This window comes from Pseudopipra pipra, chromosome 12 (assembly GCF_036250125.1).
Source record: "Pseudopipra pipra isolate bDixPip1 chromosome 12, bDixPip1.hap1, whole genome shotgun sequence".
Classification (NCBI taxonomy): domain Eukaryota; kingdom Metazoa; phylum Chordata; class Aves; order Passeriformes; family Pipridae; genus Pseudopipra; species Pseudopipra pipra.
In genome coordinates, this window is record NC_087560.1 from 12,617,989 (window position 1) to 12,631,087 (window position 13,099).

A 13,099-nucleotide genomic window follows, 5' to 3' on the forward strand; every position below is an offset into this window, starting at 1 on the left:
GAGCACCATTACTGTGCTGCAATCAATGGAATCATTGCCAAAGGCTTCTCTGTAACTCTGCAGTCACATTTATTTAATTTATTCCAGCTGCACACTGGGAATTTTTGTTCAAGCCACCCAGCTCTAGAAACAGCAAGTGACAAGAAGTGTGGAGCAAAAGGAAAAACATTATTTTTACTGGTAGCACCAGCCACATTACTGTATGTCTCAGTCAAGCAGTTTTAAAAACGTCTGTGTTACAGAAGCAAGTTTTATTCCAGCAAGAGCCTCCCTCAGCCTTGCAGGGCTTTAACTGGCCTGAGCTATTACCAAATAAGAAACTTGTGCACTCACCTCAGATCCAGCAGCTGCACAGTTTATAAGGTTGTTGTGTGGGTTTGCTATCCAGAAGGTGGATACAGCACTGCAGGTCAGGAAAACAAAGAATAACATGAGAATGACACTGTGAGCACACACCAGAGTCCCCCATCAACTCCCCCATTACAGGCAGGGCCAATACCCCAGATAAGGGGTCCTTCCCAGAGGGCAAAAGGAATGTTTTTTCTTTCTCTTCTCATTCCTTTTTGTCCTCTGTGGTTTGACAGAGAGCATGGCCTTATCTCTTAAAACACCAAGTATTAAATGAGGAATTTTGACTGCAATTCCAAGCTATGAAGCTGTCAGATGTCAATCAAGTTTTATGATAAAGTAAATATGTTGTTGCACAAGTCACAGAAAAGAACTTTGCCCCCAAGTAAACCCTCAGGTTCATTAGAGACTTATTTAATCGAGGGACCCAATGAATTGCCTCTTAATGGCTTTCCAAGTATACCCCAGTACCTGTCTTTGCCAAGAGTTGCTGTGATTCATTAACTTTATTTGCTCCCACTCTCCTGAACGTTTCTTTTGGAACAGAAGGACTTCATTTGTCTAATGCACATAAAAGACTCTTAATTGAAAGATTCCCATTAAAGAGGAAAGACCAATCCATCACTGTCCATCCTGTGACATAGAGCATTCATTAAACAACAGCCATGGAAAACACCCAGCACTTACAGCCAGCAGATTGGCCCCCTAAATTGGATGGGTGAGATTCACCCTCCTGCAGAGGATGAACCTAGGGAACCCTTATGTCTATTTTAATCTTGTCATGAGGGTGTTCACAGGGGCTTCAGGTCAAATGATTCTGCTGATGCAGTTCTGTTTGTGCGACTTTATCATCAAAACACAGCAAATTTTTTTCTATTTTGGGCCTATGACTGGCCCAGAAAAAAAACAAGTTTGGATTATTTATAGACTACCTCCTGCTGCATAGGCAAGGGCGAGGGCAAGGACAGAGTATTTTCACAGTGACCTGTCCTTCAGCCCAATCCTGTTCCTCAGAGCCATATGGATTGGGCAGGTTATTGTGTCATTTGGCACAATCCTATTCTCTTAATTCCTGGAAGTGGCTGCCTGTCTGTGTCTTCCGAGCTGATGGAGCCACAGCCAGTGCTCATCCCCCATCCCTGTGCTGGGTGCCTTGGCCACTGCCCCAGGGATAGTGTTAGTGCACTTGTGCACTTGCAAGCTGGATGAACCCCATGCAAAACAAGCTGCTTTTCTGGTCAGACCTTGAATCCTTTTATAAAGGAACACATGTCAGACCAAAGTACCGTAATACCTTTCCATTAGAATGCACATATTCATATAACAGTCTTCAAAATGGCACAAAATATATCCCTCTGACTATTAAAAGAATTGTCAGTGGAAAATTAGCACAATGGCTGATTAACCCTATTTTATGAATGGAGACATTAAGTGTATTTTATAAACAAACACAGATGTGAAAAAGAGCATTGCATGAATTCATCTCTTTCCTTTGCCAAACTAAAAAGTTAACAATATGTTTGTTTGGACAAAACCCCAGTTTGTTCTGAGGACAGAATGGATGATACTGATACAGTCTCAACAGATTGAGAGCATTTTCAAGTAAAAGAAATCCCCTGAAGAATTGTAGCTGTTAGGCATCAATCAGTTTCTAGCTGTCTCATTTTCAGGATGGAAGTCTAGCTTCACAGCCTTTCTCATTGACTGTTAAAGGGTCAGAAACTTGAGGGTTTTGTTAGTGTAGATCCCTTCCCCCTGCAACTACAGCCGAATAAATTTCTGGAGCAAAATCTGGACTACAGGCAGAAGTGTTCCTGTCTCCCAGCAGCTTCAGCACAGCACCAATGCTCTGTTGTCTCAAGACAAATCTTCATTGTGAAAGACCTCCCATGTTGTTGCACAGGGGTCTTGTCCACAAGATGATCCACCATCAATTTTAAACCCTTTACAGGCAAGTTTGATGTCCAGCTTCTAATGGAAAACACTCTGAAAACAATGTGGTTCCACAGATCTGCTCCAGATCTCTTGCTATGCTCCCTGCACTCCAGCTGAGGATGTGCTTGCCTAGCTGCTAAACACACAGGTTTGACTTTCAGAGCCTAGTACTCTCTTAAGAAGAGTCTGGGGCACAGGGGAAGAAAAAGAAACCTAATTAGCTGCCTGATATGCATCAAAATGAGCAGGTTCCCTAAACAGCTAGTAATTAGCAATGAAATCATATTCCCAGGTAGACCTTGATTTTGGGGCAGAAAACCCACTGGAAAACTATGGAAAGAAAGGCTAGAGTAGCCTTCAGAGGCTCAGTGAGTGCATACCCTGCCTTTTGACAAGACTAACTACAACCACATTTTTATTTGTGATGGGCATTTCTCTAACTTGTGCTTTAAAATTACTGATAATGAAGAATCCATGAATTCCCCCAAGAAAAAATTCGAATGCTTAACTCTGTAGCCAGGTTGATTGTGTTTCTTCTGTATCTCACCTGATTTTTCACCTGACACTGCAAGGCCAAAAAACTGCAAAAAGAATTTGCAAAAGCTCTTCTTATTGCAAATGTTTCTATTTGACAGATCCACAAGGACACTTAGAGGAAAGGATCTTGCAAAAAGGGAGATGAAAGACATTTGGCATTTTTCAAGTTTAATAGATTGTTTGTGGCAAATGAAAGTTTCCAGGAGTTCTCATGGAAACATTTTCATGAGTTCATGTACAGAAGAGAGATCCAAGGGATGTACACAGTCTTTGATCTTATATTGTCAAGCTCCAGTTCGATGCTAAACTGCATTTATTATATCACTCTGGTTTCACTTCAGAGTTCGGGCAGACTGTGCCAAACGAATGCATAATATCAATGCTGTACCATTAAACAGTATCTATTCTTCACAGATAACAACTTCTGAATCAATGTGAATCTTTCCAAAATCAGCTGCCATTTGGGATGAGTTCACAGCCCATTCTGAACTCAGCAACTTTTGGCTGAGCCATTGGGTTCAAGACTCCATAAGACACATGGCATCACTGCTTACTTTGAAAGAAAGATTTTCAGTATCTGAGGTAGGAACCATCCCAGTGGCCTTTATGCAAAAAATGTTAAGTATGCTCTAGGTGTGTAGGTATCTGATTAGTACAAGGATAAAGACCTCAAGGAAACTGCTCTCCCTGCTTTGGGACATACAGGCCAGAGCCCTACAGATGATTACATAATCACATATACAGTGCTATCTGCTATGGCTAAGTCCTGCAAAGAGAAGGAAGACGAAAAGGAAGGCTCCCACTCACCTACAGTCCTGCCTGGGTTTGGGGATGTACCCTGGGTAAGCTCCCTCTGTGATCAGCTTGCACATCCTGCTGTCCCTGTCGGAGGGGAGCAGCGTGCTGGGTTTAACAAGGAGTCCAAGGCAGTGATCAAACGTGTTGCGCTCTTCTGGTCCGTCCTCCGTAAAAAAGCAATGGCCCAGTGCATCATAACCCACCACATCCTTCACCTGCATGCACAAAACAAAGGTCAGTGTTTAGGCTTCATGCTTCAGCCACTGTGTAATTAAAACAAACTTTACAGTGATGGCACATAGGAGCTCAGGATCTATAGGCAAAATTAAAAGGAAGATCACTCTCTGCCCTTAAGAGCTTATAGTCTAAGCAATAACTCCAAAACTTAACTAGAATTTGTCATCACCTAGGAAATGCTTGTTCCATTCTTTTGTTGGCCTGTGAAATCAGAGACTTTCTTAGCATGAGGCTGAAAAAAACGTGGGGTGGGGGAAGACATTAGATGTTGAAATCACATCTGGGCTCATTCATCTTCATGTGGAATTGCATGAGCAGTTACACAAAATGCAACTGAAAAATGCAGCTGAGCTGAAAGAATATTTTTTCAGGCTATCAGAGAGGCGGCAAGTTATTTTCCAGACAGGTTGGCTTGTTTTGGGTTTGACCTGATCTTTTTTTCCAAGTTGTTGACAGAAGCTTTACTTGACCCTGAGACAAATCATCCGGTGTTAATCAGCGCTGTTCTGGGTTTGGTTTGCATGTTGTTAACATTGGGACACCATTGGCTGGACAGAACAATACCCATCACACCACTGGAAGGTCTGAGAAAACAATTTCAGGAGAAGATACGTGAATTTGAAGCCCAAGGTTGGGACTGGGTGGGAAACAACAGCCCCTGGACACACAGCAAGTGTGTCCAGCAAGTTAGTTGTTTGTGGATATGTCTGGGATGTGGAAAATTAATTTCAGGTCTCCACTGACCAGGTGAAGGTCTGGATCTCCTGGGCTCTTTCCTGCTGTTCCCATCAGTCATCACCCATCAATCACCCTGGACTCAGGAAACCTTTCTACCTGCTTCTGATGAAACAGCAATTGTCAAGGGGCAAAAGACAATATTAAACTAGGTGGAAGACCTGTTCATCACAATGTCATTGAGAGACCTGGGTGTTCAAGTGCTTGAATTACTTTTGTAAACAGGTCTCAGACTCCTTTGTCACCTTCATGCCTCATTCTCAAGGCAAGGAGAACCAATTTCAAATAAAATCCCAGGATTAGTGTTGAAATTATTACAAATATGTTTTCACATAAGAGAAAACACTTTTCCTGCCAAATCTATTACTAGCTTACATCCACACAGACTTCTATTATGTATCATCCGTGCTCCAGTGTAAATACTCAAATCTCTGAACACGAGTCATCACAGTAAATTAAACACAGCTAAAATGACCTGCAAAGTAGTGCATTCCTTCAAACTACTTCACTGAAATTTACTGCTAACTTCCCATATCTAATAAAATGATAGATTTTGCAAGGTTTAGGTTTCTTTATTAAGGTGTAAAACATATGTACTAAACTGTTCTCACTTGGAAGAATGAACTCTCTTAGCCCAGTACTGAAACGTTTGGATAGCAAATGAGATGCTTGTTCCAAAATCACTTTTATAATGTATTTAATTTTTTATTTGATTAAAACCTTGCTAATAGTCCATAATCTTACATTAACCATGAGTAATTTAGGGCCAGATAATGCCCTTCCGTGGCAAAACATTGCTGCGAATTATAGCTGGATTAGTAAAAGCAGATACCACTGAAGCTGTTTGATGGCTCAGACTCTTAATCCATGAATTTCAGCTCTCTCCTGCATCCTGCCAGACTATTTATTGATCCCCAATGAATTTCCTTTCCCAATGGGTGTTTCTATTTTAGCTTCCACACTGGGATCCAGTGGAGAGAGTAGGAATCAGAGCAAAGTTTCATCCCTGGGACTGCAGTGGTGTAACAAGGTGTTTTTTTTTGGCCAACATACTAAAGAAAAGATTGGGTAATCATTGCATTTTAAAACACTAATTATGGTGAGAAAATAATTTCTAAAGATTTATTTCCAGAAGGACCCTCTGTGCCTTCCAGATAATATGGATTTGCAGACAAGTGCAGAATAACCCATCAATGAAGTGAGCTAATGTCGAGACAGCAACTTCTAGCAGACTGTACAGACTCACAGAAAAACAGCTGTCATCAGGAATAACTGGATACTCTTTTCTCCTAGACTTTTCAGAATGAGTATCTCTGAAATGCCATGAGAAAAGTGACAGCAAAGCAAGCAGGGAAGCCTGTATGTAAATTACCAACCTGCTTTAATGACAGTTAAAAACAACTGAAGTCCCTCTCCCACTTATTAAAGCATTTGGACAGTTACTCTACCACACTCATGCAAGAAGCCCCTCTGAGTTCAACAGTTTAATGTGAAGGACATCATTAAGTGCTGTGCTATGCTGAGGTTTAATGGTCCAGCTAGATTTTTTTATGGCTATTTCCAAAGTGTGGTTTGTGCACATCATTAAGGCAAATTTTCCCACAGCAAAGAATGCTTTGGATCCACCTGATCTCAGAGGGAATGAATGTTACCTAGGGAAAGACAGATCTCATCTCTGTTTGCACAAGTGATGTTCTTGCATGTAGAAACAGGTGGTGTTGCCCAAGTAGAAAGACAATAGGCAACTAGGAAATGTATAGAATAACTGTTGTAATCATCAGAGACCATGTGCATGTCAGTGAATATATCTGGGGCAGAAGGAAGAGGAAAGGAAGGAAATGAGTCAGAAAGCAGAGGAGATTGTGGTGGGATCACCTGACAAGTCAAGGCATGGAGCTGCTGATGCAGATGCCTATCTGAGCAACGAAACAACATCTAAGTGATGCAGCGTTTGGAGTACATATTCTGTGACACAACTGATCAAATTGATCAGATTGTTTTAGTTCATTGGGGCTTTCCTTTTAGCTGTCAGCAATAATTATGAGGTTAAAATAAAAAAACAAGTAAAGTATTATAAATAGAGTTCAGTATTCACACATTTTGATAAACTAAAATCAATAGGGATTAAATTCTTGACTAACTAATGTCCTAAATTCTAAGATCTGTCTAGGGTGCCTTTTCATGGAGACAAAGGATGGTCATTTAGGGAATTGTGGTTGTTGAATGACAGCAAGAGAATCAAGTTGCTTTCATCAGCTACTTCAGCCTGTCTAAATTTCATTGTGCCATCTTGGCTGGAAAAGCCTGAGCACATGGATCCCTATGCCGTGGATGCCTCATGGCATAGCTGTCACCCAGAGAAAGCACAAGAGACAAAGTTATCTCCAAATGCTTTATATGAAGCCATCCATCTGACTGATAGGAGAATGTCTGGCTCTGGGTATTTGGTTTGGCAAGTATTAAGCAACAGGGAATGAAGATCTCACATTAGATCCAGAAGCAGGGCTTTAGCTGGTCTGCAGCTCAGCGGTTGTTGTGCAACCTCTGTGCAGCCACAGGATGTCTTTATGGTGCCACTGGTGACAGCCCACCATGGTGTGACAAATGAGCCCCTGTAAGACCCCACAGTGCTGCCCTGCCACTCTGCACATTAATTGTATACTAAGCCCCTGTACTGGTGGCTTCAGATTGGGCAGATGCCATATGACCCTGAATGACTTATATAATTTATGCTGTAGAATGTCTTTTTTCTTCAGAAGCCATGTTCACTTGGTAGGTTTTCAGGATCGTGTTATAAACTTAGAAGGACAGAGGTCAAACCCAAAAACCTCAGATTCATAAATAGCAGATAAAAGCTGCTCTGCTTCTGGAGTTGTAATTTCGATGTCCTTTGTTCAGCTTCTGTGCATTTTAATTACGCCTGTGACTCTCCCTTCCAATGCTGCCAGTTTTAGAGGTATGAACTGCTAGTGCACAGTGACCATCCAGGTTACAACTGCCAATGATATGTTTCCACTTAAAACTCTCTTATATATAGGAGCAGGGCTCTTGATGGTACAAATTCTCCTCTTCAGGGACTTTTCTACTTTTCTCCTTTTGGAATACACTGCCATTTCACTGAATGGGTGAGAGTCCTTTGCCTACAGGAGTCCTGCACCATTAAGATTTCTTTCTTGAAGAACATCCAGCCTTCCTGGACTCCTCTGCCCTTCAGGAACTGCCTCCCAAGGGATTCTGTCAAACATGCTCCTAAACAGGTCAAAGTCTGCCCTTCAAAAGTCCAAGGCAGCTGTTCTGCTGACCCCCCTCCTTACTTCTCCATGAATAGAAAACTCTGTAATTTTGTGATCATTATGCCCAAGAGGGTCTCTAACCATCACATCACCCACAAGTCCTTTTCTGCTCACAAACAAGAGGTCCAGCATCCTTACCACAAAAACAAAGGCAGCCCTACATTTGGGAAGAATCTGACCATGTTCTTAACGTCTCTGGTGTGCTGTAACTTGTCTGGTAAACACCAGTTATTTTATAGATTTATCCTGAAGGATTTCTTGGTTTGGAGGGCAACTCTGGCACATCAGAGCTCTGTGAGTGCTTGATGTTGTGACTGGCACTGCAAACCCAAACCTTCATTACAGCAAAGATGAGGCACACTTAGAGCTTCTGATTATCCTCTTTAAATAGCAAGCTCTGTCTATAGAGAGATCCAACTACTCATTAGAGATAGGTTGGTCTGCTGACATTGCTGCACACAGAAAAATGTTCTGCCCACTCTGAGTCACACACAGCCCCCAGTGCCACACTGGCAGGTTGAAATACTCCTGGCATATCCAGAGCGGGAAGAGTCAGACATTGGCTCTAACAATAAAACACATCATCCTGCAGTAATTGAGCTGTACCCATGCTGTGAGGAAATTTTTTTGCTGGTGCCTGTATCTCTAAGGTAGACAGTCAGACTTCTTACCAGTAAACCATTGGATCCATGGACTGTGACGCAGCGGGAGAAGGTATGGTGGATGGAGGTGTCCTTTACATATGTTGGAGGGTTGTAGCCTCCTTTCTCATCCACATCTCCAGCCATATGGAAATGAATTGGGTAATGTCCCATTGTCTGCTGGCCCATGTATTTCAGTTCTAGACCTTCAATATGGGTAGCCTTAAAACCTAGACCAATCTGGAGAGCAAAACAACATCAGTCAAGAAACACAAAAGCCTTCTGAGGGCAAGAAGAGGGCATACAGGCATAGGAAGGGTTGCACTGTGTCTGCTGGAAAGATTTACTCTGTGGAGGGAAGGGTATGGCTGCAGGGTGAGGGAAAGAGGGTCATGGTGGCTAAGAGGTGATCTTTGATCACCTCACTGTTGTGATGGCTACATTTAACTTAATTTCAGAAGGAAAACAGTTTTTATTTAATGTTTTCTACAAATTTCAGCCAGCTGGGTGCAAATCAAATTTCCTGGGCTGAGCACTACCAAAACCTGGGGAAAACTGAGATCAGGATGTTGACACTGTATCTCAGGTGGGTTGATAACCAGCCTCATTGGCCGAGCAATGTCTGCAGGGGCATGACATGCACTTCAAATCCGAAGGACAGGCAGCAGAGGAGGGTGGATCTGCTGTAATGTGGGGAGAGTTTGTTTGCTCAATGGCTGACACGAGGAATTTTTCTCTTCCTGCATCTTGGCTTCCTTGGTATGTGAAGGTGTGGCTGGAGGGAGGAAAATGCAAGCAAAGGGCTCTAGCCCTACCTTGATGTGTCCCCCAAAGGTGTCGAAATCAAAGAAGGAGCATAACTTGCTGCTGTACTCATAACACTGCCCCTCCATCTCGCCCATCACCACGACGTTGCGGCTCAGCAGCCCCACCTCTGCCCGCATGTCGACGCCGTCAATGACTTCCCCCATGTGGAGGTAGGTTGCTTTTCCTAAGGGAACAAGATCCAGTTTCAGGGTTACTCTGCCAATGCTGCTGGTTTCCCCTTGTGCCTCCTGTGGTGTGGTTGGCGTGAAAATGAAAGGAGTAACCAAGTCAGCAAAAAACTGTTGGCCAACACCTCAAAGGAGGGAAGGCTGGAACACAGGTGACACCCAAGTTCTTGCTGAGATGTTTGCAAAAGAGGAAGAGGGGTTTTTGGTCTTAAGTTGCTTCATTTAACCAGGGCGTTAAACTAACAGTCTGTTAGGCAAAACACATTTCCTACCTTCAAAAGGGACTGCGAACATTTGAGACTTTTTTTATTTTGGACTACAGTCAGCTCTGTATGAACATCCAGTGCAAAAAAACCTGATGATGTAGCTACTGAAAAGTCTAAACTCCCAAGGTTAGCACAGCATTTCCTACAGTAAGACACTGGGAGCTACTCAGATCCCACAACACTACTCGTGGGCAAGCATCAGTCTGATCCCGGTAACATCACGCTTGTTAATGCAAGCAAGGACAGGACTGGGCAGAAAGCCTTGCAGAAGCTGTGGCTTGGGACAATCGCAACCCCTCACCAAGTTTGTGGGCTGTAAAACCTCCCACTTCCTGCCCACCCAAACCTCTCAATTTTAGATCTACCCTCACATCTCCAACTTGCTCCCAACGCTTCCTTCTGCCCTGGTATTGTTGGAGTCAATAGGATTTTCCATTTACCCCGTGCCACATCTCCCTTTGCCAAGCCAAGTTACTCATAACATCCTCCACACACACGCATCCCTCCATGGAGGAGTTAAAAGCACAGAGAGCTTTCCCTGCCCTGACCAGAAAGGGGTGAAGTCCAGGCAGTGTGGATATCTGGAAAGCAAAATATCTCTTTGCTGTAATTTCATTCAAACATATTCCTACTCCCTCCTTCCTTCCGCAGCTTTCTGCAGAGAAAAGTCAGTTGGGAAAAGGTTCATCTTACTGACTACATTCTGTATTATTCCAGTAAAAATAAGTAATAAACTCTTTAAGTAAACACTGAACTTTAAGGAATGCTACACTCGCATGTATTTAATTTCCATGGAATCGTTCAAATCCTTAATTAGAAACAAATGGCAAGCCTGAAGCCTGGCTATCACTGCAAAGCACTTTATGCTTAAACAGAGGTGCCAAGTCAAGGGGAGGATTTTGAACACTGAAATAGCATTGTTTTTAACCAAACCACGATGCTTTGACTGCATAACAAAAATAAGCAAACACCATTCACTCCCTCTTCTCCTGCAGCTGGGAGCAGTGTGGTTTGATGGTAGTATTGGGATTTGGGAAGGGTGAGTGCTCCACCTTGCTCCGAGGCTGCTGTGTTGTGGGATGAGGTTCACACCACGACATGTGACTTCTGCCTTGGCACCTCCGCCTTCAAAATAATCTGATCATGTGAAAAAACACCTTCTGTTAACTAGAGGAGTGGTGATGACCAAACAGGGAGATGCAGCTTTTTGGCTGCGGTGGGAAGATGAAGCTCCTCTGAGCTCCACACTCAGTCCAGAAAGGAGGGTCTACAGATGGGTTTGCACCTCACCCACTTTTGCAGTTGCCTCCCTAGGAAGTCCCAGGCTTACCCAAGGCCCTGTTGTTGCCCTGAAACCAGTGAGCCCCACTAGGTGTGTGGCCAAAACCAGACCCAATGCATCCAAAAAGCAGCCCTGCTTCCCTTATCCACATACATGAAAAGAGCCATTGGAGTGAGTCCCCTTCATGTGAGAATACTCTGTGCTGGATCCTTGAGTGAATCTGTTCCTTATGAAACTGTTTTTAAGTTGTTATTTTTCAGTTTTCCTCAGAGCTGACCTTTCCTTGATTTACTGAAATGCAGGAAGAAGTTCAGATAATCATAAGAACATCCTATTTGAAGCCACATCTCCAGGATTTGTGGCAGTGAAATTAGATAGGCAGTTTTGTTATTCCTGTGCTGAGCTCTAGAATAATAAATGTCATGCTTGCGTGTATTTAATTTAATTTAACACCAGTCCAGACATGCAAAACAGGGTAAGCCCTGACAGGAATGTTAAATACGGACTAACCAGTTTCTAAATATAGCTTCTTGGGTGCATGTTTTTCACTTTGTGCTTTTGCTGACTTGACATGTTTGGAGATAAAGAGAGAGATGGAAAGCAATCCCATTCCAAAGTCAGAGCGGATTTTGAATAATAGCTCCTTTAACAGAGTTTTGAAAAACAAACCTCTCCTCAAGGCAGACAGAAATTCAAGTTCCCCACGGCAACGGGGCTGAAACTGCCTATGGGAGTCAGAGCCTGGCATGGGAGCCCTTGAATGCTGTACACGCCTGCAAGGAACCAGCACTCCAACACTGGGCACCTCCCATGGGACCAGGAGTACCATGAAGTGCATTTACAGACATGTGGCACTACCAGAGACCTGCTGGGACATGTTTAGTGATGGGAATAAAAAAAAAAACAACAAAAAAACAATAAAGAGCTTGCTCTGTGCTGAGTTCAAGGAGTTCACTCAGGGACAGGAGTGTCTCACTCTGCAGAGTACAAGTTTGAAATTAGGCTGCTGCTCACAGCTGGCACACAGAGCTTCCCAGAGAGCAGCCAGGATATCTGAGACCCTGAGCACTGACCCTGGGCAAACCCAATCCTGGGGTTTGCAAACTGGCACTGAAGTGGTTTGATATTAAAAAGGCAACACTGTGCTTTGAAGGTGGGAGGAATGTGTCTGCTGCTTCAGCATCAAAGCCAGTGCTGCGATTGCCCAATCACTAACAAGCCCAGAGGCCACTGATTCACCTTGTCCTTTGGGCTCAGGCTTGCTGCATCCCTCATGGATAGATACTGCCCTGCCACCAAACCAGGCTTGTGCCATGTTATAATATAAACCAAACAAAGCCTTGTAGTGACACAGATTATGTCTCCCCACAACAGGGCTGTTTGATGGACTAGGAAAAACACCACCCTGGGTTTCCTGCTGTATCATACCAGTGCCTCCAGTTAGCACAATGTAAATTCACAGGGAACAACCTCTTTAATATGTGGGCTTGCTGGTGGAAGTCTTGATTCAGCAAAATATGAGCACATTTCCATGCTTATTACTCAAGACAGTCACTATTGAAGTCGCCAGTTGTTGGCAAAGACAAGGTAATTATTAAAAGAAAGTATACATTACAATAAACATAAATGATCCACTGATTAAGGACATGCTTATGTCAACAAAGAAATTCAAAGCACAGTCTCTCCAAACTGTACAAAGCTCAAGGAAAACCTGCCATACCTGAACCTAGCCATAAAACCTGGGTCTCAGGCCTTATCAAACCTGGGGTGGGTGGAATTTTAAAGCTATTTCAGCTTTTACAGATGTGGAAGAGTGCTCAGGTCTGGTGAGTTAGACAGATCTCTCTGAAAACCCTCCCAGGTACACTCAGGCTTGGCTTAAATCCCTTGGCTTTAAATGACACAAACAGCTAAATCTCCCTTTGAGAACTGAAACAGGCACTTGAAGGTCTGGGTATGGTGAAGATAAAGTGAAGCCAAGGTTCTCCTGGAATATTTTTTTTTCTCTAAAGAGTCTTCTACTTTGAGCACT

The 13,099-nt window shown here is 43.2% G+C and overlaps 1 protein-coding gene across 4 annotated transcripts in view; it reads right to left on the reverse strand.

Annotated features, from left to right (window-relative positions):
* CEMIP (cell migration inducing hyaluronidase 1) overlaps positions 1-13,099 on the reverse strand; it is a 108,799-nt gene that overhangs the window by 21,789 nt on the left and 73,911 nt on the right. For all 4 annotated transcript variants that reach the window (XM_064668948.1, XM_064668947.1, XM_064668946.1 and 1 more), the window contains exons 12-15: positions 9,340-9,515; positions 8,555-8,764; positions 3,628-3,833; positions 334-403 (exon numbers count right to left, since the gene is read on the reverse strand). In XM_064668948.1, coding sequence (XP_064525018.1) covers positions 334-403; positions 3,628-3,833; positions 8,555-8,764; positions 9,340-9,515 — 662 coding nt within the window. The remainder of the gene's footprint in view (positions 1-333; positions 404-3,627; positions 3,834-8,554; positions 8,765-9,339; positions 9,516-13,099) is intronic.